The sequence below is a fragment of the Anas platyrhynchos genome, chromosome 27, assembly GCF_047663525.1.
Source record: "Anas platyrhynchos isolate ZD024472 breed Pekin duck chromosome 27, IASCAAS_PekinDuck_T2T, whole genome shotgun sequence".
In the NCBI taxonomy this organism is placed as follows: Eukaryota; Metazoa; Chordata; class Aves; order Anseriformes; family Anatidae; genus Anas; species Anas platyrhynchos.
In genome coordinates this window covers 7,450,713-7,478,352 of record NC_092613.1, presented here as the reverse complement: position 1 = coordinate 7,478,352, position 27,640 = coordinate 7,450,713, and the positions used below count along the sequence as shown (strand labels likewise).

At 51.3% G+C, this 27,640-nt stretch overlaps 1 protein-coding gene across 5 annotated transcripts; it reads left to right on the top strand.

Annotated features, from left to right (window-relative positions):
- Positions 1–3,058: 3,058 nt before the first annotated feature.
- On the top strand, positions 3,059–26,753 carry CTTNBP2NL (CTTNBP2 N-terminal like). 5 transcript variants are annotated; one of them, XM_072028319.1, is made up of 5 exons: positions 3,059–3,083; positions 11,312–11,419; positions 19,424–19,654; positions 21,763–21,870; positions 22,699–26,753. In XM_072028319.1, exons 2-5 carry the CDS (start codon positions 11,321–11,323, stop codon positions 24,178–24,180), a joined length of 1,920 nt encoding a protein of 639 aa, XP_071884420.1. In that variant the 5' UTR covers positions 3,059–3,083; positions 11,312–11,320; the 3' UTR covers positions 24,181–26,753. The 5 variants fall into 5 exon arrangements, with proteins under 5 accessions (XP_071884420.1, XP_038024265.2, XP_038024266.2 ...); XM_038168337.2 differs by lacking the exon at positions 3,059–3,083 and adding an exon at positions 9,080–9,207; XM_038168338.2 differs by lacking the exon at positions 3,059–3,083 and adding an exon at positions 9,138–9,170.
- The last annotated feature ends 887 nt before the right edge of the window (positions 26,754–27,640 follow it).

Sequence of the window (27,640 nt, the reverse complement as noted above, 5' to 3'; positions counted from 1 at the left end):
CTGCTGACGTGCTGCTCGGCGGCACAGCCCTGGGCTGGGAGAGCTGCTGCTGCCAGGGAGCAGGGATGGGTGCGCCAAGGGCGAGGCTGTAACATCTGCATGCCCGGCGTCAGCAGCAGGTTGCAGCCCTGTGACATTTCCTGCCCCGTGCAGCTTGTGCTGGGTGGTGTCCGTGCTTATTGAGGTGCCCGGCTCTGAGGCTCGGTTGGCAGAGGGACAGAGGGTGCAGGTTCTGTGCAGCCCAGGGTGGCGATGTGTCCTCTGCAGGGACAGTTTGCTCCTCAGCACACCGCCCCCAGCACCGGCTGCCACAAAGCAGGCAGTTCTCAAGCACAAACTGCTGCACCGAGCTCTCCGGTACGGTGCGTTTCCACCTGAGCTCATCTCCGGGGGAAGCAGCCTCTCTGGTTAATGGATCAGAGGTTTGATGAGAGCACAGCCAACGTGTGTGGATCAGAACACGAGGCCGTGGTGTTAAAAAGCATCCGTCCTCTGCTGCGCATCCCTCACGCTGTGGCTTCCTCGCGGTGCTGGGGAGGGCTCGTGGTGGGGTCGTGGGGCTGGGCTCCCGGCTCCACTGCCCCTCAGCCTGGTCCCACACGCACTGCTGAGCCCCAACCGGGATTGCCCGTGGTCTGCCGGGGTGTCCTGGTGATGCACGGGGTTGGGATAGCAGCGGCGTGCAGCTGCCTGGGCTGGGGGCTGCGCTCCGAGGTCGGACAAGGAGCAGGCTGTCTGTATTGGCAATTTGAGAACAAACTGCACTTGGACTCCTTCCCAGCCAGAGCAGAGCATGTGAATGTCAAAGGTTCCTGAAAGCCAATAACCAGGGAAGCGTGTGCTCTCGGCCCTCCCTGCAGGCTGGGGGAGGAGAGGCAGAAATGTCAGATGAGCAGCTCTGATCTCGCTTCCCACACTCACCCAGCGCTAATCCCTAATTGCCTCTCACCCCGCGTGAGCCCACGCTGCAGGACTGCCAGGCTGGGACAGCTTGTGCTGGCAGAGGTCTCGGTTTAAAAAAAAAAAAAGGAAAAAAATAAAATCCTGTGAAAATTCACTTCGTGTTTTCTGCCTTGCTGAAGGGCTGAGAGCAGGGGGGGTCAGTCCCTGCCTTCCACCAGCGGAGCGGTGCTGGAGGTGCCCGAGCTGTGCTGGGTGCAGGGATGCTGAGTGTGGTGCGTGGTGCTGGCCGGGCAGGGCTGGGGGATGAGGGGTCTTGAGGAGCCCCCACCTCACTGCCAGCCCCCATGGGCCAGCTCCTGAGTGGTGTAATGTGGAGGGGGTGTGTGTGGTCAGAGGGTTTGGGGGGAGCAGGGTCTCCAGAAATCGCACTTCTCGGCAGCCCACGGTCTCTGGGAGCTGTGGTTTAATCGTGTATGAAATCCCACTGATCTCATAGCTTCCTTCCATAAGTTATTTATAAGTGGAGTCCTAACACAGGCTGGGGCTGCTATCATTCCTCCTGACTGGCCTCGTTGCCTGTGGCCTTTAAAACGCTCCTTTCCCACCCTCCTCCTCCTCTTTTTTCATCCCCCCTTCGCAGCTCAGATGTAATCAGAGCCCCTGCAGCAGCAGGACCCGTGCTCTCGGTGACTTTTGCTCCTCTGCCGGAGCTGTACCAGCACTGCCTGGCGTCTGTCGTGTTCCTTGGAAAACCAGGGGGCTGTGAGGCTGCTGGGATGAGCGATGTGCTGGGGGTGAAGGAGGGGAGGTAGCAGGCGTTCTGTGGCTCGTTGGTGCTCTGTGTCTGCTTTAACAGACTCGCAGGGAAACATTTCACCAGTCCTGCAGCGCTCCTGTGTGTCCTGCCTCCACTCGGAGGATGCTGCTGGGGAATATTCACGGGATTCTCCCAGGCAGTATCGAAGTCTGTGCGTTCCCACCGTCCGTGTGCTGTGGCTGAAACCACAGCTTTATAAAGAAACACCTTGGGACGAGGGGGCTGGCTGGGCAGGGCAGAAATGCCGTGTCCCTGCTGTGTCCCATCGCTCTGGATGCTCGCAGCCACCCCGAAATTCCCTCAAAGGGCTGTCTTGTTGCAGGACGTACTTGTTGCATATATATATGTCAGTGCTGCTCATTAGGCAGTGCTGAAGTTGATTACGAACAACATTGCAGGGCTGGAGGGTGCTGTGAGATGCCGGGGTTCAGGTACCCGCTGCCTTTTTGCTGCCCTTTTGGCCAGCGATGGGCACGGGCAGCTGCCAGTGCCGGGGGTGTGGATGGGGTGGCCATGCCAGGGCTTGGGGTGCAGCATCAGCCCAGCCAGACAGAAGCTCTGCAGGGCTGAAATGCCTCTTTCTCTGTGCTTCAGGTGACAAATCAGGGATATAAATGAGAGCTGGAGACACTGCCTGCAAGCAGCCAACACGTCACAATATTTGGGCAGCATCTCTGGAAGAAGAGCTTCACAAAAAATAGAGAGATGAAGCAGTGTCTGCTTCACTGGCGGTGGACCAGCTGCTTCTGTTGTTCTTCCAGCCATAAAAAATAGCCTCGATATTTGGGAAAGACACCCAGCCCTGATCCAAATCCCTCAGCAGGGTGGCAGAGCTGCTCTGGCTGCCCAGCACTCTGCCAGCAGCAGGAGGGAAATTCGCGGAACGAGGCACGGGCTGGGGGCTGCTCAGCCTCCTCCTGTCCCCAAACTGCCCGGCACCTCTGCATCTCAGCAGGAGCAAGTAATAAGAAAAAAAAAAAAAAAAAAAAAAACACCTTGTGGCATACTCACCCTTGGCTTAAGTAGGCAGCAGTGAATTAACCTCGGATTTTTGGTGGTGGTGCAGCTTTTCCTGCTCGGGGTGAGGGAGGAGTTGTCGCGGAGCTGTTGGTCACAGCAGCCTCCTGGAGGACGGGCTGCTGCCGAGCACTGCTCTGTGTTTTCTTTCTGCCCCATTGATCCCCATTAGGAAAGCCCTCGGTGCAGCTCAGCCTGCTGAGAGAAACCCTTCGAAGCACATTAACATAGCAGCAGAGCTGGCACACGAATAAGTGACAAAAGCCAAGAAATGCGGAGTCAGAGGGAGCTGCTGGAGGGTTTTGCTGTCGCTGGCAGATGGCGCGGAGGGCTCGGAAACATAGAGGTGAGGAAGGAGATGACAGCCAAAGTGTTCCTGTGGGCAGAGGATGCTCCGTGAAGGTGCCGGTGTGTGGCCTGGGCAAGGTGACCCCAGGGCTCGGAGTCACGCACGGGATCGGCCCCGCAGAGTTTGGGCTCCCAGCTGGGCTGGGGCAGGAGCCTCTTCCGAATTCTCCTCCGAATGAATGAATTTGCAAGCTGTAAAGCCTTAAATGGTGGCTGACAATGAATGGTGCTGGTGGGGATTGTTACTGGGTGATGTCCAGCATCCTGCCCTGATCCCACCCTGCGTCCTGCAGCTGGCTGGAGCAGCTCGCACGTGGCTGTGACCCGGGGGCACCAGGATGCAGCCCCCAGGTGCTGAGGGGTTGTGCAGACACTGGGCTTTCCCCACCAGATTTGGGATTCAGAACCTCACAGGTCCAGGCTCCGGATCCATCTCCTGGTTGAGGTGAATTTTGTGCCTTCGCAGCGAGAGGCTGCTCAAAGCAGAGGAAATTCAAACTCCGCAAACGCCGCTCCCTCCCCGCGCCTGGCAGCTCGCGCCACGGCGAGGCTTACCAGCTGGCTGAGTTTGAGTTAATTACTTCCTTTTCAGTGTTTGTGTGTTTGTTCCAGTGCTGGTAGGTGTACTGTGTGTAGTACAATTAATCAAGTGTCAGGATGCTTACAGCCCTGTACAGGCATCTTTTATTAACTGCTATTTAAATTGAGATCTCTCTGCTCGGCTCGGCCAAGCCTCCCCAGCCCAGCTCCGTGAGCCTGCGAGAGCCAAGCCTGCATGTGAGTTTTGCAGAGGGAGGTTTTATTTTTCTCCTGTTTTAAATGCAGGAAGAGATGCTCCCAGGCTTCAGACAGTAATGTAAAATAATAAATGAGTTTCCATGAGGGAGAGATATAACAAACCAACGGGCTGGCAGGAGCAGCGGGGCTCAGCGCTCCCGAGCTGCTCTGGCACAGTGGTGGCACGGCTCCCCATGGCCGGGGCTGGAGCCCGTGCTGTGCCATGCCGTGCTGTGCCATGCGAGCAGGCTGCCCGACAGCCAGCAAACAGCCCAAACCAAGAGAAATTTCATGCAGATGCAGCACAGACAAAAAAATCGAGGCTGGGTCCTTTCCCCCAGGGAACCCCCAGCTGCAGAGGTTGCATGGTGCAGAGCCCTGGAAGGTTACCTTGGCCAGCAATTCTAGAGAAAAACACTTTTGGAGTAGAATATGTGTAAGGAAAAATGCTGGTGAGTGCTCATCCCTGCTCGGGGTGCCCTCTGCAATCCGCCGGCCCCCAGGGATTTGTGGGGCCCTCTTGCAAAGACAGCGGCCCCCAGCAATTGCTGCAGCTATTTTCTCGTCATAAACATCTCTATTAAAGAGAAGGAAAAATCATGGTGATTGCAATGTCCAGTTGTCAAATGTGGTCAGCCTGGAGATCAATCCAATAAAAATGGAAAGCAGGGCACTGGGCTGGGGGGGGGGAGAGAGGCTGGCAGGGGCGAGAGGAAGGTTTTGCTGGGAGTCTGTAATTAAAATGCCACAAGAGGTTTTCAGGACACGCAGCAGCTCTTCCTCTTTTGGCGAGGAGATAAAAGCATCTCAGTAAATGCTGACACTCTGGAAATGTTTCACCGTTCCCAGGACGGTTGGAGAGGCTGTTTGCGGAGCTCATCCCTGGGGTGTGGTGGGGCCTGCTGGCTGCTTACCTTTGTGCTCAGTGTTTGAGGTGAAGCTGCAGCGTCCCCATCACCCCGAGCCTTTGCCTCCTGTGGGAAGGCAACGTGGCTGCTGTGGGGCCTGGGACAGCTCGTCGTTGGGGAAAGAGGGGGACAAGCAAGATTTTGGCAGGCAGAGCAGCTGTGGAGTGGCCTGGCTGAGCCCCAGGGGACAGTTTGCATCGACTTTACAAACCCAGGTTGCTGCAGCGTTTGCAGGTGATGCTTTTCGAGGGTGGCTGCACCCAGGAGATGGTTTTCTGAGAGCTGCATCCAAGGAATGTTCTCAAAATCCGTACAAATTGCTCTTGCAGACAGGATCCCGGGCGCTCGCAGTGGGCTGTTTGGGGTTATTGGGCAAGGTCCGAGCCGGCTGGCAAAATCTGCTCCCTGCGGGGCTGCAGGGGTGGAAGGCACCGGGCTGTGAGGACGCTGCAGGCAGGAAAACCACGACGTTAATACATCCATCTAATGTTCTGTTTGGTTTATCTTATGCCGCGGAGAAGGTCTAAAATTGCAGAATTTGTAGTTGGACCTGGAGATACGCTCAGATTTATGAGCAAAGATAAGTTGTTCTGCCTCAGTCTTTCACCTGCTTTTATCTGAGTCCCAAAAAGTGGCATCAATTGGCTTGAGTATTTCATTTAACATGTAACCAAATACGTAAACACGAACTGTCACTGTCTGGCTACCAGAACGAGAAAAATGAGGTTAAAGAGTCCCAAAGCCTTCTCCATACAAGGCAGGTTTATTGTGATTTAAAAATAACAAATGGATTTCTTCATGTGCTCAAGGTGCTTCATCCATAACGCACCGTGAAGGCAGGTGGGTGGGACACGGGAGAAATACAGCCTGTGAGTAACGATGGGAGTAGGTGCCAAGAAGAAATACATTGCTCAAAACTTGACTAGGCTGAAGAAAGGGTTTTTTATTCAAAATAAAAATAGGATGCAAAGGAGAAGAGAGTGTGCTCGCCCTCTGAAGTAATGGATGCCCAGGGCCCCAGATGACGAGGCAGCGCCTCGATAAGCAGAAACTTTTTGTTCCCCCTGGATTGCTCAGTGAAGGAACAAAACACAGATTTAGATAACCTGTAAGTACTGCATCTGCTCTGCAGATGCTTGCTTAGGTTAATAAAATAGAAAATAAAATGGGATCAAAAATAAGATGGCAAATGCTGGGTGGGAGTACACAGCGCTCCCTCAGCTTCGCATCATTCAGAAATAAAATGGGGTAAGAGGAAATACGCGAACTGCCATGCTTCAAACTGTGTCTTAAAAGTGCTCTTCATCTAGGTGTAAAAACCGCCTAACGAAGCACGGCTGATCTGGGAGCTGGCTATTTTTAGTGTCCCTTGGGGATTAGGGTATTTGTCGTAGAGCAGCTGCTGCGGTACCTCGTGTGGCTCAGTGCCGGGCTCCTTCCTCCTCCAACCCCTCCCTGGGCTGTGTCCGAGACCTCTGCAACCACGGGCCTTGCACCATCAGTGTGAAAAGGGGCATTGGAGAAATAGCTCCGAAATTGCAATGTCGGATGCAATCCCACTCTTATCCTTCCAAAGAAGGAAGTTTATTCCTGCGAGCAAAACAGATCTATTCAGCAAACCGTGTAGGGTTTAAGCTGTAATAATAGACTGGTGGAAAAAACATGTAATTTGCCTTCATCTAATCAAGAGACCAGGACAGAGTTAAAGCAATATATCTTTTACCCTGTGGCAGTTGGAAAAATTGGAGCTTATTCTGTATTGTTTTGGCCTGCAAATAGGATGCAGAACCCTTCTGCAAGTGTTTTACCATTAGCAATTAGCTTACGCATCCAACTGTACCCTGCGTGAGCTAGGAGGTGTGCACACAAGCGAGAATCTTGCATCTCACGTACCGCATGCAATGTCAGTCACCACTCTGCAGAGAGGGAGCTCTGCTGGAGTTAGAAAAGAGGCAGAGAAGGGCAGAAATGCAGATAAGATATTAGCAAGGCTTGTGGCTGAAGAGGTCCTAGCTCGGCTAGGACTGGTTCATCAAGGAGATGATGGGCAAGGGAAATACAACAGGAATTTGCAAGAAGTTTTTGTTTTTTTGGAGGATTTTTTTTTTTTTTGAGTGGCTTCTGTGTACCAGAAGCACCTGTGGGCACCACTGCTCCAGCCTTGGGCACTGGGGTTTTCTGGTCCCCTCTGACACCAAACCTGTGGGGCTCAAAGTGTGCTTTTGTGCTCATCAGGACGTGACAAAAACGTGACTTGCTCTCAGTTGTGAACTCCCTCCAGGCAGCTTAAAGTGAGATGAAGCCACCTGGCCACGAATTGGAGGTGTTCACAAAATCAGAGCCAGGAAACCGCAGCGCTGGTACGGCCACCCCCAGCCCTGCTCATCCCAACACAAAGTGCTTCAGTCAAACGGGAAGAAACTTTCGGGAATTTCGGATTGGCCGTGGAGCTGATGCTTACAAATTTATTTTGCTATTTGGAATGAATTTATTGAACACACGCCTTCTATAACAGCAAAGCGTGAGCTGGAGGAGCGCCGCAGAATTCTCTCCCTTGGTTCTGTCGCTGAGCAGAGCCGGACTCGTCTCAGGACAGGCTGCTTTCAGCACATGGGTCACAGCACCTCTGGCAAGCTCATATCTAAGATAAGTCTGCTGTCACTGCTGCCTGACGACGTTTCGCCTCCAGCCTCTCTTTGATGCAATTTCCACAAGCCAGTTCTGGATAAAGTGCGATTTATTTTCCTTGCATGGTCCCTTGCCAAAATGATTAAACCCCATCCTGGGGCTTTTGGTGTTTATTTTATTTTATTTTATTTTATTTTTTTCCTGTAATTTCTTCAAGAATCACCGCTGACAGATGACCCCCAGTTGCCCGGCACACGTCTGTGGCTGCAGGACGGATTCACACAGGAGGCGAGGACCAAACCCCGCGGCCGTGCAGGCGATCGCGTGCTGCCCGCTGCCCCCCAGCTCCAGGAGCACAGACATGGAGCAGGGTCCCAGAGCTGTGGCAGCAATTTTCCGTCAGAAAGCGATTTCCCAACACGCTCAGCACGGGGTAATTAAAGGAAAACGAGGCCGTGGGCTCTGCTGTTGGGTTTCCAAGTGAATTTCTGTTTGCAGCTTGTGTGCGCCCTGGCCAGGTGAGAGCAGAGCCTTGCGAGGGAAATGAGGAGGCAAAGCAAATCCTGCTCCTTATCGAAGTGTTCAAGCACTGTCGGAAAATTCACCCGCTGCTTCAGTGGATGCCGGAGTGCTCCTGGTGAATGGAGCTTCGGGAGGGCAAGGCGCCTGTCTCCCTGCCGGTCAGAGGTGTTTCAGGAGCAGCACCCAGAGGCCTCCCTGGGCCCCCCGAGGCTGCGATCTGTGGGACAGGGCCGGGGGCCCCGTGCTCAGCTCCGGCCCCACCACGGCCCCTGCACCCCCAGGAGTTCCTGGTGCCTCTTTCCCTTTTCTTTTTCTTTTTCTTTTTCTTTCCCTTTTCTTTTTCTTTTTCTTTCCCTTTCCCTTTTCTTTCCCTTTCCCTTTTCTTTTTCTTTTTCTTTTTCTTTTTCTTTTTCTTTTTCTTTTTCTTTTTCTTTCCCTTTTCTTTCCCTTTTCTTTTTCTTTCCCTTTTCTTTTTCTTTCCCTTTTCTTTTTCTTTCCCTTTTCTTTTTCTTTCCCTTTTCTTTTTCTTTCCCTTTTCTTTTTCTTTCCCTTTTCTTTTTCTTTCCCTTTTCTTTTTCTTTCCCTTTTCTTTTTCTTTCCCTTTTCTTTTTCTTTCCCTTTTCTTTTCCTCTCCCCCTATAGTCCCCGTGCTATTTCCCTTTGTGCAACCCCCTTAACCCCGCGGACCCGACCCGAACCCTTTTGACCCGGGACCGTCCCCGAGATCGCCCAGTCCGTACCGGGCACCGGGCACCCCGCCGCGGTGAGGCCCCCCCGGCAGCCCCAGCCCAGGCTCCTCCGGGCCCACAGCGGCGGAACCGGGGGGGGGGGGCTCGGGGCTGCCCCGGGACCCCCGGGCGGGGCCGTACCGGGGGAGGGGGCGTGGCCTCACCGAGGGGGCGTGGCCTCCGGGCTCAGGCCCCGCCCACCACACACAGAGGCTCCGCCCCCGCGGCGCGGCCCCGCCCTTCCCGCACCGGAAGTGACGCTCCAATCACAGCCGCCCGCTCTCCCCGCCGCCGCCGCCGCAAACAAAAGGGATTTTCAGCCCGCGCCCCGCCCCCTTCGCCCCGCCCCCTCCCTCTGATTGGCCGCCACCTCCCCCTCCGTCTCCCGGACCACGCCCACTCCCCGCCTCCCCCGATGCCGATTGGGCGGCGGGAGGGCCGGGCGGCGGCTGCGATTGGCGGGCGGGCTGTCCGTCAGCGGGGCGGGGGGCGGGGCGGCTGCATGGGGAGCGGAGCGGCGCGGTAGGGGCGGCGGCGGCGGGGCCGGGGCCGGGGCCAGGTCGGTGCCGGGGGGGGGGGGCCGGGGGGGGAGGGGCTCGCTCCGGGGGGCCCGGCCCGGGGCGGGGGGGGAACGGGGGGTAACGGGGGGTGGGGGGGGGCACCGGGAGGGTACCGGGAGCCTCTGGGCCTCATCCCGGGGGGGTCTGGCTCCCGGTGAGGGGCTCGGTAATTGGGGTGGGGGCGGGGCAGGGCCCTGGGGGGGCTCTGAGTTACCGGGGGGGGGTCCGGGAAGGAGCAGGGGCGGGAACCGGGATGGGCAGCACCGGGGGTGGATGCCCGGAGCCCCCCCGGTGCCCCCCCGGTGCCTCCCGGTGCCCCGGACCCGCGGTGTCCCCCTCCCCCCGGGGCTGTCCCGGCCCTGGGTGTCCCCGCGCAGCCCCGTGACAGGTGGCTGGGGGGCACCGGGCAGGGCAGGGCCGCGGTTCTGTGGGGGTTTGGGGTGTCAGGGCTCCACCAAGTGTCCCCCAAGGGGCTGTCGTTAACGGTTTAACGTTAATTTGCTGCTGCTGGGGTGAGAAGGGGCGTTGGGAAGCTGCCTCCGTGCCCCAGGAGGTGACCGGGTGCGTAGGGTGGGGTGTCAGGGGTAAAGGGCCCCCAAAATGTGCCTTGGGTCGCTGTGGGGAGGTCTCCACAGTATCACCAGCTCCTGGTCGGGCAGCTTTGGAGCCCTGGGGGGTACACGGGGGTTTGCCAAGCACCCAGCTCTGTGCTGTCCTCCTGAGCATAGGTGGGTGTCCGCTTGGGGTTGGTCTCAGAGCCCCCCCAGCACCTCAGGAGGCCGTCAGTGAAGTTTCGCTGGGCAGCCCCATCCAAAAAAGTCAATAAGAGGCACAACTGTCCACAGCTTCACGCAGAGCGCTGCCCGGAGCAAGAACGTGCCCGCGTGGTGAGAAACCCCTCTAACGAGCCGAAGGGGCACAGAGTAGGTTTGTGATTTCTCTCGCCGCGTGAAGGCGACTTGCTGCTCTCTGCGAGCAGAACTTTCTGTTCCCAGCAACTGGAAAACTGCTTTGGCATGAGCAAGACACAACTTGCGTTTGTGCATAATTCTCCAGAGGCACAGTTATGCAAATCCCGGGGAAGCAGCAGCGACTTCCGAAAAAAGTGGAGTTTGGTTGAATTGGAGCTGGGGAGGCTTCTCTAGTAAAGGCGAAGCTCATCCTTTATCTCTTGCCATTGGATTGGGGATCTGTGAGCAGCTGCCTCGTCCGCTGGCGTTTCCTGGTGGATTTGGAGGGTGGCAATAGATGGATGTGGCGTGGGCTCAGAAAACGCGCGCTTGGTTGTTGTACGGAGCGTGAGGCTGTATTGTCAGGAGGTGTATTTCCATCAGAGACGAGGGTTTCGTGCTTGAAATGCTTGCTGTTGTTTGTAATAAAATAATGTAGGGGCTTATAACGAGGCAGCGTTCGGTGCACTGGCAGGGCAGAAGCAGCTTGCTGGACAGGGAGCTCAGGCAATGGATCTCCGTTCTTGTGCGAGCAGTAAAATTATACTTAATAAATGATGCCGATATTGAAACGGCTTCAAAGAACAGTAATTAAGTGTGTATTCTTCGTGGCATTGATTTTTTTTTTTTCGTTTGTAAAGTGGTTTGGGCCCGTTCCACCGCGATGCGTAATGGCCTTGCTGGGGAACGCGCTGCGGCACCGAAACGCAAACTTTGCCATGGGATTTGTGAGGTGGCCTGGCCTGGGCTGCCTTCAGCCCTGCTCCTCAGCGGGATGCTGCAGCTGGGTCACCCAGAGCTGCTACCTGCTGTGGCACGGCCTTAAATAGCCCTGCTTTGCCCCCCTCCTGCTGGCTGGCTACCTCGTGGCGAGTGTCGTGCTGTCACATTAGCCCTGCCGTGCTGCCTGCACCATCTGGGGCTGCATCTGCTGGTGACCCTTGGGGAAAAGGTGAAAACTGACTCCCTACAACTGGTCTGGGGAGCTACAGAGAGAACGTTTGCATTATGCATTCTCCCCTTCCATCCCCCCCACCCCACGGCAGTCTGAGGAACTGGAAGCTGAAGTTACATAGAGATTAGGCGGTGTGACTTAGAGTATTGATTTTAATAGACAAGAGACGTGCCTAATAAACCATCTTCCATTTTTCAGGCTTTCAGGATGAATCTGGAAAAACTCAGCAAACCAGAACTACTGACGCTGTTTAGCATTCTTGAGGGAGAATTAGAAGCGAGAGATCTCGTCATAGAAGCCTTAAAGGTATGTTGTAAGCACCACGATAAGAGACAAAAATAACAACACGACTGGGAAAGGCTCTGCAAAGTGCCTGCACGCAAGGGGAAATTCGGGAGCAGTGGTTTATTACTGGTTCAGGACCAGTATCAGTGGTGTTAGGTAATAAATGCTGTGTGTCACTCAACATCCTCAAATCCGTCGCTGTAAGCTTTCTGCAAGGAGCATTCCAAAGTTGCAAGGCGGAGTTGTGGGTGTGCTTCCATCCTCTCTGATAAGGAACCGAGTGCTTGAGAAATGAAGAAGGTCTGCCAGACTTCCTTTGCTGGTTCTGTTCTTATTCAATAAGGAAGGCTTCTTAAAGCAGAACATCTTCTCGCCAGGAGGGTTCACAGATTAGTCCTTCAGCGAGAATAACGTCACTGGAATAAGGAAGCAGCAGCCACGGCTTTGTATTAAACTAAGCCACCATAAGCTGCTGCTGCTGCTGAGAGAAGCAGACTGGTGTGCCCGGCTGCTTTTCCTTCCCTTTACTGGCACAAGCAGAACCACAACCTTCCAGAGGAACTGCTACCAGCTGAAACCAACCCATCCAAAAGTTGTATCTGTGGCTTGGAAACCTGATGTAGTGCCTAGGAGTAGGTTTGGTCGCCCTGCGTGGCGAGGGGCTTCTATTTCAGCCTTCCTGCCCCAGCACTTGGTGCCCCTGCCTCAGTTACCCCCTGGCAGGCTGCTGCTGGGTAGCAGCGATGGAACGGCGCTCCTCACCTGCTGTAACCTGGGTGCGGGGAGCTTTCTGAACCATTCTCTGTGATTTCCACAGGTTTCTGGGGTGTGTAGGGGGAGGGTTGGGTGCTGAAGGAGCTAATTTTCACCTGTGCTTTGGCTGTACAGATCGGAGGGTGCATCTCTGTGCTCCTGCAGGGCGTGCATTAACGTGGGGTGTTCGGTGGGCCCTCCGCAAGGGATGGCCCTTCCTGCCCTGTCAGGTTGCCTGTGATGAGATGAAAGTGTTCTCGTACGAATTAGCGAGGTGTTTTGCAGATTTGACCCATTAGTAGTCATATATATACACACACAGATAGCTCAGTAATGCTTGGAGTTGAGTTTACACAAATCCTTTCCTAAGCTGGACCAGTGGCTAGTTTCTAAGCCTTTTTTTTTGTATAGTTCGTACAAATAACAGTTAATCTTTCTGTTTTGCTCGTTAAAATGACGACATTCAGAATCCAGATGGAGGATGAGAGTTGGCACGCGTCTCTTCGAACCAGATGCAGTCGCTGTACCAGCATATAGGTTTGCGTAAAGCTGCTGATTGTTTTCACACAGTCGACTTTATGCTGACTGTTTGAGCTCTTGCGGAGCACTTTTCCAGTTGGTGCTGCTTGTGATTTGTAGTGGCCTCGACACGAGAAGGCTCCTGGCTTCCCTCTGCTCCTTTCGTCTTCCATTTCTCTGCTTTTGCTATCACGGTGCTACAGCAACCTTATATTTTTATTAGATGGATCTTGGCAATTCACTGCTATTCTTTAGGTACAGTAAGAGCAAAATACAGGCTCAGAGGATGCTAGTGCGAGGCCTTCGGCAGGGCACACGCTGGGTTTATTTCCTGGTGTGCTCAGGAGGCTGCGTGGCACTAATTCTGGGTTCCACTTCTGGCCTTCTGACCTGTTCTCAGAGCAGTCCTGTGGGTGAACTTTGTTACTGTCTGATCTCTGGAGATAACGAGGTCCCATAAAGAGAATCTGTTCCTGCGGTGTGTTTTTATGCCCCTGATTCTGGCAGCAGATGTTTGCAGAGCTGTTACACGACGTCTGATAAAAATGGCTTTCCTCTAGTCTCATTTGCTTTAAACTTCCTTATGGGTTTCCCAAGTAGGAAGAATACCCAAAAGACCTAAATCTGTGAGTAAGGAGGGATTCTGACAGGAGAAAGAGAGAGGCTGTCCAGTACAGGTGTCGGCGATCTCTTGTCTGTTGGAGGGATGCTGTTACCCTCCTGGCACGAGGCTCTGGGTGGAGGTTTGGCTCCTCTCCTGGGATCAGCTTTCTGGCTGTGGCACCGAAACGTGCTCCCGGCCAGGCATGGCTTGAATAGCGCAGTGTGAAACGCGTGTCATGGGGCACGGAGGGGCCGGTGGAAAGGAATGTAGCTCTGTTCCAGGGGCTTTTTATGAGCACCTTCCAGTAGTGCAATGCAATTATCTTCTCTGTTGAAATTTAACCTGCAATTCCCTCCTGCATGAGGAGCTCTGTGTGGTTAAAGTACCCTTCTGACATCGATTGTCGGGTACAGGTAGCTCAGAAGAAATTAAACGAAACCGTAACCTAGGCTTGATAATCGCAGAGTATGTAATACCAAGCTAATCAAAAGGTAGTGCTTTTTTATTATTTTTTTTCCCCTTTCTCATCCTGAGAACGCCAGGAAGGCTGAAGGTAGCAGGAAAGGGCAGCGAGAGCCTGAAGCTGGAGCTGGCTCTGGCCACGTGCAGCCTCCCAACACGTCCTGGGATGCGGGGCTGGCGGCCGAGCGCCGTGTCCAGCAGTGCCAGCATGCTGCAGGTAGGACCTGGCATTGGGGGAAAGGGGAACAGCAGGAGCCACAAAGCTTTTGGTGGTGGCTGGACAGAGCCTCAGCAGCCCCCTGGCCTTGCTGCGTGCCCGTGTCCAGCACCCAGTTAAAGCCTGGCCACGCTGCGCTTTGCTTTGCTGCTTGCAGCTTCCCAGGGCTTCCCCAGCTGGAATATTGGTGTGTGTGGCTGCAATTAAAGGCAAACCCACCTCGCTAACCTGGGTACTCATCTTTTGGTAAATGTAAGAATGCTGCCGTGAAGAAGAGGCTCTCCAAGGCTGGATCAGAGTGAAGCCCCGAGCCTTTACTTTGAGCCGAGCCCTGACGTGTGCCGCAAGGAGCGGGGACATCGGGGGCTGGCAGAAGCATTCATTGGGTTCGTGCATGGAGAAGTCACCCGGCCATAGCCTCACAGCTGTCTCTGTGTTCCGTGGCTGCTGAGGAGTGATTTCTGTGGCTGCAGTCAGCCTTCTTCGGAGGCACGATAGCTTTGCACGAAGCGTGGACGAACGTGGGAGGAGGCGGCGTGGAACCGGAGCGCACAACGGCAGCGTTTGTCTCCTGCAGTTACATTACACAGCGAGATGGCAATGGGGAAAGGTCAGAGGTTTGCCCACCCAGTTCCAACTTAATGCTCCTGACCCCTCGGGATTTCTGAAGCGGATCCGATGTTACCTGATAGGAAAGGACAAGCACTTGCGTGGAAAAAGATTGCCTTAATTTGTAAAGCTGTAATTTGACAGCAGTGCAGCCTGCAATAATTGATATTCCCGCGTGCTTAAAGGAGCGCGTTTAACATCTGGCATTTAGCAGAGAGGATCTGTGCATGCAGATTGCAAGTCCTAAAATAGTTTTCTGCTCCCTCGTGGTATCGGGCCACTTGCTGGCTGGCACCAGCCCCACTCCACAGCGTCCGAGTGGAGCTGTGGGGCCTGCCCGTGCAGAGGCTGCCAGCTTTGCCCCTTCCCTGCCCACCCTTCCCTTTGGCTGTCCCCACTCCCCTGCCCTTCGTCCCTGCTCGCCCTGCTGGGATCTCCTCACAGCACCCGGGGCAGCGTCCCTCTGCGGCTCCCGAGCTTCATCCGTCAGCTGCTGGGGCTCAGATTATACAGAGCAGTTGTTAGGTCACCTCTAATGAACGCCTCTCCCTCATTATGACTTGCCCTTGCTGTCGTCTCTGTTCTTCTGCAGCTTTTTTTTCCTCTGCATTGTTTTAATTGAGTGCTGCTGGGCCTTTGTGATGGGGAGAATCATCTCCGTGCCCCAGCTCTGTACCTGCTCGGACTGCTGCCGGCCGCTCGGATCTCGGTGCTGCTGCAATCCAAGCTCTAGCACGAAGGACTAAGTGAACAAACTCACCATATTCTATTCACAATACTCTTTTCCAGTGCTCCACTTTGCTTCCTCTATTTTAAAACCCCATTGAAAAAAAAAAAAGCTGTTTTGCCCAAAAGGAGCTTCCTGTCCGCTGCATAAATCTCAATGTTCTCCTTGGAGCAGGCCTTAAATCTCGTTTCTCATTGTGTTCCTTTTCCTGTAGTTATAATCGAGTTTAAATCATCCAAAAAAACAGATGCTGTCAGAGTTGCATAATGCTAAGGGCTGGATTCTCACTCCTTACTGCCATGCAGAAAGGATTACGTGCATGGAACAGGTTAGCTTTCTAAAGCAGCACACTGTGACTGAAAACAATTCCATATTTATTTATTTATTCCATATTTAAATAGGGCCGTGTCGGTGTGCTAGAGCACCGGGGGCCCTCCCCCTGCTCGTTCAAGCAGAGCTCTCTGTGTGTTAGCACTGAAGTTCTGTTCACTTCTGGAAAACAGGAAGCAGCTTCCTGGTGTGGTCTTTAATGTTAAGGGCTCGAGCGAATTTGGAGCAGAAACTGTCTTTTGTGCTAATGAACTGTCTGTTTTGTGGGAGCTGGCGTTCGCTGCTTTGCTCCTGAATTCGGTAATTCACTCTGTAAAGCAGAATTAATGCACCCCAAATGACGGGTCCGCTGGTCAGTGGGGTTAGAAGCGAAGCTCACAGCACAGCTTCCAAAAGACAACATCTGCCTCCTGATTAAGAAGGAGAAAAAGCTCAGAGATACAGAACCTGTTCAGTGATACAGAGCGAGGGGTCCCCACCCCATCCCCTCCTCGCTGGCGGCCGTGACTTCAGCGCGTCTTCGTTCCCGAAATTTGGCTCTGGGGAAAGGAGCTGATGAGGAAGTCGAGGGCAGTAAGGAGCTATTTGCAGATTGTACCACTCTGCAGCATAAAGGAGGAACTTCTGCGCGTGTTATTAGCAGAGAACTGCATACGCAGGAGCTCGGGTTAATTAACACCGTGTTTGTGTTGTGCCCAGGGTTAAATCCCGAGCCCTAAAATTACAGGGAAGAGCAATATTCCACCTTCTGTCCAGAAAAACACTTAAAGCAAGTGCTGGAAATTCCCCATGCGAAGTTCCAGTAAAACAAGTTGTGAAGCTTATTGAACAGGCAGAGAGAAACTGAACTGCTGTCTCATAAACAGGGTTTCAATAAAAGGAAATCTTCTTAAAAAAAAAAAAAAAAAAAAGCATATTATGGGAAACATCCAGCCTGACACAGCATGGAAATCCCAGGAGGAAGCACTTTGCCCTGACCAAGTGGAGTTCTGCGGTCTGAAGTCTGTGCAGGAAGCATCCCTTCACCGCTGTCAGATTTTGCTTCTGCTCCAAACGTCAGCGGGAGCCCTTGCCAAAAGGGACTGGCCGTGGTCAGCGACCCGAGCAGGAGCTGAAGGCCAGCCTAGGCTGGGACCCCCCCAGTGCCTGCTTCTGCTCATCAGCAGTTTGAATTCACTCGCATCGCTGCTGCCCGGGGTTTCGTCTCTTTGGGGTTTTGTTTGTTTGTTTCTCTGTTTTAAGAGCTGCCCAGACTTAAATGTTAACTCTCTTCCTCTTGGCAATATAATCCTCCGCAAAATTGCCAAGTAGTCCATTTAGCTGCTTCCAGAGTTTGAATTTTTTGATAAGTTTCCACGTCTGAGATGGTGGAGATGAAGGTACTGAAATAGAGGAACTTCTAAATGTAGAAAATTGCGTCGCCTTCCGCAGAGCAGCGATCTTGTGGGGTGTATGCATGTCATCTCGGCTTTTCCAGACCCAATTTTCTGCTGTTGGGTTAGAAATGATTCTTGTAATGGTGTTTGTTTATTACTGAGGCTCGATCTTTATATGTTACACCAGGTTGATACTGGGAGCTGACATCTAGGTTGATTTTTCTTCCATGCTGGGCGCAGCAACAGAATATTTCTCTTGCCTCACCGAGTTGCTTCTCTTCTGAAAGCTGAACAAAAACTGCATTGACACCCGGATTCCAGTTCAGCCAGGACAAAACCCAAACTGCTGGAGCTGTTTCTGTGTCATCCCCAGCGTGGCTGGGGGAAGTGGAGCTGAAGAGGTGCTGGGGTGAGCAGTGTCGGGCAGGGGATGCCCCACGCGTGTGCCCCCGTCCCAAGCGGGTGCAGTGGTGGCAGCCCCATGGCACGGGGGTGTCGCAGGCAGGCTGCAGGTCGGTGCCTGTGTTCCTGGTGTGTGGCGGCCCGGATGCCCGAGCAGCGGATTTCGTTTTGTAAACTCATTGCAGTCTGTGTAGGACGGGCTGTTTAAGACTTTTCCTAGTCTAGACAGCTTTAATTAAATGTTTACGCTGCGCTGGCTACTACAGGGGAATAGCTGGACTTCACCAAGCTCCTACTGTTATGATAGGCTCATCTGTTTGTCGTGCTGGTGCAGGAAAACACTTAATTGCAGAGCAGCAAGGAAGAACTCCTCGTTCTTTCCCAGGCAAGAAGCAAACCTCCCCGGCTCAGCCCGGCCGAGCCCGGAGCTGCCTGGGAGCGAGGGAGAACCACGACTTGTGTCAGCCCTGCAGAAAGCCAGAGGTTATACACAGGGGGTGTGAACTTAGCTGGTGATAAATCCCTGCTCTTTGGGCTTTTATTAGAAAGCAGCAGTCCAGCAGGGAGCTCCCCAAACGTCCTCCCCCCTGCACGCACCGTGCCGAGGGGTCTCTCCGGTGTTTTCCTGCGGCCGCGCGGTGCCCACCAGCAGGCGGGTTTGGCCCCGGGGAGGAGCAGCTCGTCTGAAAGCAGTTTGGCAGCTGGATGAATGTCCAGCTCTGTATTCGAAGCCTTTTTAATGTCTGAGTCACTTAGAAGTGCCCCGCGCGCTTGCAGCGAGGTTGGGTTGAGTCACTTTTTATAAATACTTCGGAAGAGCTGAAGTTCCCCGCCCTGCCACAAAAAAAAGTCTGTAGTTTTTCCTGTGATTCATTAAGCCATGGGTGGCTTATTATCCAAGGCTGCCCTCCCGTTTCCAGGGCTGATCCTTTCCTTCCTCTTTTTTCTAAACACACAGAACAATATCTCCAGCCCTGCCCGAGCGCGTGTGGCACCCAGCCGTGCCCACCTTTCCCGGGAAGGCAGCAGGGCTATGGCAGAGCCGAATGTTCCTCTGGATTTTTGTGCTGTAGGGGTTAAAACGCAACTCCAGGTCCGTATCCTCGGACAGCTGTCTCTGGGTTGGCTCATAGAGGAGATGTGGAAGGAAAGGTGTTTTCTGTGCCTCTGGAACGTAACCCACACGTTTCCCCCTTTTGAGGGCAGTGCTCAACTTTGGCATGTTTTTTCCACGCTAATCCCATGGTTCTGTCCTGGAATATAGGCAGGACCAAAAAGTCTCCGTCAGCTGTTTGAGTAAAGATTTATTATTATTTTTTTACATCTGTGCGTTCACAAAGGTTTGGTTTGGTTTTTAGGACTTCCCAGCAGTCGGTCAGTAGGGTAAGGCCCTAGCATCCTGACCACCAGCTTTCCAGCTGGAAGGGGGAGGGCTCTAGATGTAGGAAATGGGAAGCTTGGGAAGTGTGAGCTTCTTGAATCCTTACATGTCACCAAAAGAAACCCAAGCGTTCCTATCTCGCTCCCTGAGCCACTAAGCTTTGTTTAGTCTGGAGGAGATTAGTAAGGATTTCATTAACAATTTACAGCTTTCTAGGTTATTGTGAGAGTACAAAACTCTTTAATTGCTCAACATGAAATTCTTTGATGGTGACGTAACGAAACAAACCAACGCACGACTGCTCTCACCCCCAACGTGCAAATGCTCAGAGCTGTCGCTGAGCAGGACCTGATATTTACCTTCTGCAGGGGAGGAATGGAGGCAGGTGGCTGCGCTATGAGGATGTTGGGCTGTGTGCTCTGAAGGGGTTTTAAGCCAGACTTCCTTCTCTTCTCTTTCTGTTTTGCATGTGTTTTCCTCCCTAAATACACTTACAGCAGGCAGTAGGTTACGTATCAGGCTCTGTCAGATTTCTCTAAGTGGAAAATTGGGGAAGGGGTTATTAACAATGAACCGTTTTCTTCTTTTTAGCTAGTTTTGTATTTTAAGTATGTTGAAATGCAAATTTGTTTTATTTTATCACAGGCCCAGCGTAGAGACACCTTCATTGAGGAGCGCTATGGAAAGTACAACATCAGTGATCCATTGATGGCTTTGCAAAGAGATTTTGAGACCCTGAAAGAGGGGAATCATGGTGAAAAGCAGCCAGTATGCTCCAATCCCTTATCTATTTTGAAAGTGGTGATGAAACATTGCAAGAATATGCAGGAAAGAATGTTATCCCAACTAGCTGCTGCAGAAAGCAGACACAGAAAGGTAAGTTTTTCCTCAAATAAGCTATTCAGAATTTAACAGTTACATTTTGAAAGTATGTTGACTTAAACAAAAACTCTTAAACGCCTTGAGTTTTGGTAGCTGGAAGGACTTTTCACCTTTTATTTAAACTTCTTGTCACTCAACATGATGTTAGGCTTGTTAGTTTGAAATTTGAAAGGCAAACAAGGTGTCTTTATTAGGGGACACAGGAAAGGAAGTAGTTCATCCACAACTGGGAGGTATGGTACTTACTAAAGGGTAAGAACGCATTTCTGGAAGGTTGAATTCTCAGCAAACATATCCCTGCTTATCTCAGAAGGGGCTGGCACCAGGTACTTACGGCAGTACACCCCTGGAAGCTGGGCTTTTCTAACAAAATAGGGCTTGACCAAAACTAAAACTTGACCAAAACTTGGCCTCTTTAATGGATTATCTATTATTCTTCATATGTAGCTTGAACATACAGTGACACCAGTGAAGTGCCTGGGCCACGTGTCAGACTGTACTTCCTCAGAGGTTTGCTCACCTGCCATACGTACCTCCGTTTGCTAGGGGAGCATAAACCCGCACACAAGTCTGAGAGCAAGAGTCCGCTGACCTCAGCTTCTTAGGCTTGCTACAAGAGCTTCTCTTTCTGTAACTGCTTAGTTTTTAAAAAAACAAACAAAAAAACCATGTGTTTACATGGAGCTCTTTGTGTCCCGCAGTAAATTTGACAAGCCGAAATGATTAAAATACTTGTCCCTCCTGTATAGTCAGGGCACGGAGTAATTGTCCAGGAGCATATCGCTGGGATCCGCGGCTGGGAGGAGCCCTCCCGAGTCTCGAACCACCTGCAGTGCAGCACCATACCTTAACCTCTTCACAAACTTCTGCTTCACCTAAAAAGTAGCTGGGATTTTTGCCTTTACTGGCTTTTACTTGCATCAGTGGCAGTGTGGTATCCAGAGGCCAGCTTTTATAATGTCACATTTAAGAATATTTTTGGCTACTGCCTGCGCCTGAGCCAGTACCATCTTGGGTGTGGTTTCTTGTTTTCTCCAGATGTCACTCCTGCTTTGATTAAAGCTTACACAATCAAATATGAAGATACCGAATGCGAGTAGTCACATTTTATTTCTAATCAAAAGGCTCAGAGTTGAACCCTCTGTTCCACTGCTCATCAGTGCATGGTTTGAAGTTTATTTTCACGTCATCTGCTGATGGGGACAAGAGCAAGGCTGTCCTTACAGGCTGTGAAGGGTGTGAAGCATTTCTGTCACCCTTGTGAAGAGGTTTCCTTCTAAAGAGGTTTCTGTCGCTCTTGTAAAGAGGTTCCCTGGGTACCTAGAAATATTTAAGCATTGTTTGGAAGCTTAAATTGCAGGAAAACTGAGAATCCCTGGTAAGTGTGTTTTAGGAAAGCCTAGAGTTCTGGAGGTGAGGTGCAAGCTTCCCCCAAGAGACTCTGCCTTATTTGGCTTTTCTTGTTGAGTTAATAGAATTTCAATTATTCATGTAATTCAGCATGAAAACTGAAGGAGCTCCTTAACTGGGTCCTTATGGCAAGCAGTTTCATTTCAAGAGCTCATCTTGTTCTTAAGTGGAAGAACAAATTAATGCTCTTTAAAATAAACTTTGCACCGCAGTCCTCAAATATTCTGTAAGAAACTGAAGGAGAAGCCTGGGCGTGAATTAGTGCTGGAGCTGTGGCGAGGACCATCGCTGCGACCGTAACGCCCTGCCTCGCCTGGGTGCATCCTCCCTGAGGCAGAGCATCTGCTCTGCTGGCTCTGGTGCTAGAGGTCCTGCCAGGAAACTCTGATGAGGGCACCCTGCTGCCAGTGGCAGCTGATGGGAACTTCTCGAAGTCGTTTGCAGCTGGGAGGAAAAATGCAAATTTTGGCTACTGGGTAATAAAGCGATTTGGGAAGGGTGACATTCTCTGGCTCCTTTCACAAACTGGCTCAACTATACCAAATACCAACACAGTGTATTTGTCCGAAAGCTGCATTTATCTGATTTTTGGGTTGAATTTGGGTGTCGGGCTGCAGTGGTAGCTCTCCCGTGTCACTTGGCGTTGGGTGGTGTGCGGCTGGGTGCCGCAGTGACCCGAGTGTCTTTGGCAGGTGATCCTGGACCTTGAGGAGGAGAGGCAGCGTCACGCCCAGGACACGGCGGAGGGGGATGATGTGACCTACATGCTGGAGAAGGAGCGGGAGCGGCTCACCCAGCAGGTACGCTGCGCCTCGCTAGCTGCTGATTACCCAGCCCACGGAAACCCGGGGCCCCGGGTGCTCAGGCAGGGTGCTGAGCCTTGGATCACACCTCCACATCTAACGAGTATCAGGGGCCTCGCTCCTCTGTAAGGCTCTCCTGCTTTTTTTTTTTTCATTTTGATGTGAAAAACAACCTCATTTCTCTGATATTTTTTTTTTGAAGATGAATGGTGGTAAAAGCATTAATTGACGAGTGCTTTGAAATCTTTCTTTGGCCTGAAATCTGAGAAGTTCTCAAGAGCAGGGCTGCGCTTACAAATGATAACGCTTCCTAGCACTCGAAAATCAGAATAAGTCCTCATGAAAGGTCTCCCGGTGTGATTGCTCAGGGATTATAATAAATATTTAAGCTGCTGTTTTCTCTTACTCAATTGCTGCAGACTTTAATGAACACATGTAATGTATCAGCATTTCAAAGCCCGATGCCTTTAAAAGGCAAACCAACAAAGTAGTAAATGAGGTGGAAGGAGATTTTTGCTCAGATCACCTGTTCAATCAGTGCCTGGCATATTGTATATCCCACAAAGTGCCAAGTGAATATCATACGTGGTGTAACTACTCATAAGTAATAACTCGTAATAGATGTGAACCGAGTTGCCTGTCATACAGGACTGTCTTGCAGACACCTGGGGCAAAAACCTCGTTCTTTGTCTTAGGCATTGCCATCTTTTACTGGGGAATGTCTCCAACGTGTAGAGTGACCCCATTAGCTTTTGGGGTGCTACATGTCATTGTCTTTCAGGAGGTCTCGTGGCTCCTTTACAGCTCTTCTTTGTTATCTTCTAGTTGGAGTTTGAAAAATCCCAAGTGAAAAAGTTTGAAAAAGAACAGAAGAAGCTCTCAAGCCAGTTGGAGGAAGAAAGGGCTCGCCACAAGCAGCTGTCTTCCGTGCTTGTAGTAGAGTGCAAGAAAGCCACTGCCAAAGCAGCAGAAGAGGGTCAGAAAACAGCAGAATTGAGCTTGAAATTGGAAAAAGAGAAGAGTAAGGTGAGTAAACTGGAGGAGGAGCTGGCATCCAAGAGGAAGCGGGGTTTGCAGATGGAAGCACAAGTAGAAAAGCAGCTCTCGGAGTTTGACATTGAAAGAGAGCAGCTGAAAGCCAAGCTGAACAGAGAAGAAAACCGTACAAAAGCACTGAAAGAAGAGGTGGAATGTTTGAAGAAAGCCCTGAAGGAGCTGGAGGCTGCTTGCCAGGAGCACAGTCCTGCTGAGCCTTCGCAGCCAAACCCCTCGGTGATGTCCAGAGGAGTCGCTACTGAGAGTCCCGCAGTGAAGTCTGTGTCTTGCCAGACGGAGTGTCCCCAAGCAGACCGAGCAAATCCTGCCAGCACGAGCAAAGCTGTGCATGCCGTGTTTCCCAGCCCTACTACACCTACGCATTCCTATGCAAAATCCAATGGCCATTGCAATACAGACATGCAAACGGGCGGTGAGCTGCTGCAGACAAACGCAGCAGAGAGCCAGGCTCCAAAGGAGAAATCTGCTGGTGCGACACCAGAAAACACAGTGGAAAATGGAAGTTCTCCTGTAAGAACAGAGTCACCAGTGCATCTGCTGTCCCAGCTCCCTTCTAGTGGGGTCTCCCTGTCTCCCAGCAGCACAGCTGCCTCCTCGCTAACACCTTCGCCCTGCTCCTCACCAGTTCTGACTAAACGCTTAGTGGGAGCTTCAGCGAGCAGCCCTGGGTATCAGTCATCCTACCAGGTGGGGATCAATCAGCGTTTCCACGCAGCTCGGCACAAATTCCAGTCTCAAGCTGAACAGGACCATCAGTCAAGTGGCTTGCAGAGCCCACCGTCAAGGGATTTGTCTCCTACTCTAGCAGATAACTCTGCAGCCAAGCAGTTAGCACGCAATACAGTCACTCAGGTCCTTTCCAGATTCACCAGCCAGCAGGGAGCGATTAAACCTGTCTCCCCTAATAGCTCACCTTTTGGCACAGACTACCGAAATCTGGCAAATGCCGTGAGCCCTAAAAATGAATCTGGCCATTCTCCGAGCCCTGGCAAGGTTTCCAGTCCACTAAGCCCGTTGTCTCCTGGGATTAAGTCACCAACCATTCCTAGAGCAGAAAGAGGGAACCCTCCACCCATTCCTCCAAAGAAACCTGGCCTCGCTCAGTCGCCTGCTGCTCCTGCTCCGCTCACCAAAACCTCCTCTCAGGCGTCCTCTCTGGGTGCCCCCATGGACGTGGCAAGTAGCTGCTCTACCAATACTGTAGTGTCAAATGGCAAAGACATGGAGATACTCCTGCCAACCAGCAGCTAGTCTCCAGAAAATGTGAATGTGACATTCCATGGCTTAGCGTCCTAGAGCTAAGGCACTGGTTTTCCACTCCATGTTATTTATTTCCATAGTAGCAGAATCTGTCTGTATAAAGCATTTAGTATATTTTTCTTTTTTAATAGGTAGGAAAATATTTTTGTTTATGAAGAAACCCTAACTACAGCTATACAGTAGCCTCAAAATGTCTCATGGCAACGGTCAAATCAAATCAAGAAGAGGAACCATAATCATGAACTGGGACCTATCTATCAAACTAAAATGGGACTGAAAAGCTACTTTTAAATTATGCAGAAATAACTTTTGCAGACTTTTTACTCCAGATGAACATTTTATATAAAGTGCCTGAACTAAGCCTGCAATATGAATGTGATTCTCCGAAAAGGGTGAGGAGGGGGACCATCTAGCTGCAGAAAGAAATTCTTCTCTGAGTCATGAATGTTAAAAACAACACTGTTTTTCTTTTTAATTCTTTCCGTTTGCTAAAGTGAGTTAGCAAATGTGCTACCAATTCTGTAAAGTGACCACCAGACTGCAGCCAGCCACACTTTGTCCTTTAGGTCTTGGCTCCTGGGTATTTTAGGAAGCATACACAAGTTTCTTGGTGTGAAATTTAGCAGTAATGTGGATTGTCCAGATTACTCTACTTTCAATATTCGTTGACCCAGCAGGTTTTTTGTTTGTTTGTTTCCTATAGCACATCCTGTAGAGATGCCTGGGTGCTTTAAATGGCTAGACTCTAGTTTCTGGTGTGTCACCTTTTTATTTTCAAGTTCCTCAAGCATTCTACTGTTGTGTGTAGAACTTCTGAGAAAAGGATCTTGCTACTACTTGACAAAGATCTTGCTATTACTTGAAAAACAAAACACTAGTCCATAGGATGCAGTTTCCTTTGCAACAGTAAGACAGGATCTTCTACTATCCACAAAAGCAATAATTTTATTCATCACTTGCATCAATGGTGTCCAGCTGACATGGATTTTACACACTAGTTATGGGATCTTGTTGGCTTTCACTGGCTGCTACAAATAGAGAACCAAATCATTGTAATTGACTGTGTATGTGTGTTTAGGTAGTTTCACACACGTACCTATTAAACATACAACACGTTATGAAAATCTCTATTCTTGAGCTTCTTCCTAATGTTAAGAAAACAAGGAAATTCTTTGAGACTGGAAAAAAAAAAATCACAGCAAGGGATTGCCTAAGTTTGAGGCAAATCCTATATAGGAAAAGTTATTTGGGCCCAAAAGGGGAGAGGCAATGGATTCCAGCGCAGAAACGTTTGGTACGAGAAGTGTAGTCCTCACTGCCATGCTCTGCCTGTGCTGCCCGTCAGTCCCCAGCACGGCAGGGTTGGTTTTCTGAGTCATCGTGGTAAAAAGTCCAAGACAAACGTACCACAGATCAGTGGTAGAGGCTGAGAGCCCAACCCTGAGTTAATTATCTCAGGTGTTGTATCTGAGCTGATCCTAAACTTAGAAACGCTCAGCATTTCCCTCTCAGCAGTGTCAAGTTACACACTGTAGTTTCCCGCTGCCAGCGATGCTTTCGCCTTCATCGTTTTTGAATATTTAATTAAACAAAGCACATCCCACTTCACTGGAGGAAAGAGCCCTGTGGCTGCCGGGAGGACGCGGTGCTGGACGTGGCCTGGAAGCTCCTTCACCTGGTGGCATCGCAACTCTTGTGCTGCTTTGGCATGGCCGTTGTCTGAAGTGCCCCTGCTGGTCTCTCCCGTGCAAGGAAAATATTTAGGCTAGAACAAGAGGTTTTTACAAACCTTTTAGTAGCCTGTTAAACTGTGGTGTTACGTGCCATGGTTCCTAACCCATTGGAAGGGGCTACGTGCTAACGGTAGGAAGATGGGCAGCCTGGAGATAAGTGGGCAGTGGCTTTTAGGGAAGCACATTTATTACTTTTGTAAGTTTTCATAGCAGATTTCTTCTCTTGATGAGAGTAATTCTAAAAACTGATGGGCAGATGAATTTAGGCCCACGTATCACTGCCGATTCAAAAGTGAGGCTTTTGTATACACTGCTTTAACGTGTTTCTTTGCTTTTACATTAATCTAAATTGTATTATCCCCTTTCCTTATCAATAGCTCTAGAGAGAGAGACGCTATGATGAAGTTTATTAGGAAATGCACTGAGTACTGGTTCTTCTAAAATATAATATGGGAAGGGGGTATGCAAAAGAATGTATTTTTGCTAGTAGCCTATCTTCTGAGAGAAACTAAGCACAAGATATTAAAATGGATCCAACTAATACAGTAAGACATTTAGAGGTAGTATTTAACTGTTGATGTAGATTCTGTGTGAAAGCAACTAAATATTTCTTCTATAATTCACATCTGTTACAAGCAGAAATTGTTGCAGAGTTTGTCACTGGCTAATGGAGTATAATGAAGTGCAAAACGTACACACTAGTATTAATTCATTAACACTTGTAAATTTGTAAAGCCAAATGTACCAAGCTGAACTCTTTAATCATTTTTATAGCTGACGGCATTAAACATGTTAAACATTCATATTATCAATAAAGGATTTTATTTTTAAGATGTGCAAATTGCTTAAGGAAATGTTTGGAGTTTTGACTTGGGGCCGTGTGTGGCTCAGGGCTGCCTCGCACGAACCTGCTGAGAGCTGGGCGGGCGCCGGGATGCGGCAGCCAAGGCTTTAATTGATGCTCTGAGATGTCAGAAAGATTTCTTCAGCGTACAGCAGATAAGGAGCAAGTGTTGCTGATCGTCTTCTGGGCTGTATTGTTTCTCAGTCTCTCTCCCAGCCCAAGCACGGTGCTGGATTTCTCCATGTGCTTTGTGCCCACAGAGCAGCACCGCGGGGCCGCCCGGTGCCACCCAGCCCTGCCATCAAGGAGAGCCCACGGCTCATCAACTCCTGCACATTACGCCTCAACAGTGACCTGCTTTTCTTATCTTTGCATCGGCTTGGTTGAACAGGTTTTGCAGCAAGCTGGAAGGAGCTCTTTGTTCATCTCTTGGGGCTTGATGAAATTTCTGAGGAGTGCCCCGAGAGCGCGGCCGCGGCCTTGCCGCACGCAGCAGCCACGGAAGGAGCTCTGCTTCCCTCCCCAGCCCTTCCTCCAACGCCTCGGCCCAGAGCCCTGCCCAGGCAGGAATTTGGGGTGGTACCCGGGTGTCTCGGCCACAGCCCTGCCTGCTTTTTATAGCAGCAGAGGTGAGGAGGGGTGTGTGCGGACTCTGCCTGCTTACAGCCCCTTCTGTAAACAGCAAGGTGTGCCCGGCTCTTCCCCTGCCCCTGGCAGACCGCGCTGCCCTCAGTGAGCGTTTGGGTGCTGTGGGTGAGGCCAGCGAGCCCAGCCCCTAAAATGCAGCCATTTTCTGCACAAGAGGAAGGGATGTGGGCAGTCCCTGGGCCACAAGGTGCCCATTTATCCCCCTGAGACTTCCACGCAGGCCATG

Excerpts from the sequence above, each read along its gene's own strand:
- CTTNBP2NL (XM_072028319.1), top strand. The coding sequence starts at position 11,321 with ATGAATCTGGAAAAACTCAGCAAACCAGAACTACTGACGCTGTTTAGC. Across the intron at positions 19,655-21,762 it reads CAGAAAGCAGACACAGAAAG|GTGATCCTGGACCTTGAGGA; the intron begins GTAAGTTTTTCC and ends TGTCTTTGGCAG. Across the intron at positions 21,871-22,698 it reads GGGAGCGGCTCACCCAGCAG|TTGGAGTTTGAAAAATCCCA; the intron begins GTACGCTGCGCC and ends GTTATCTTCTAG.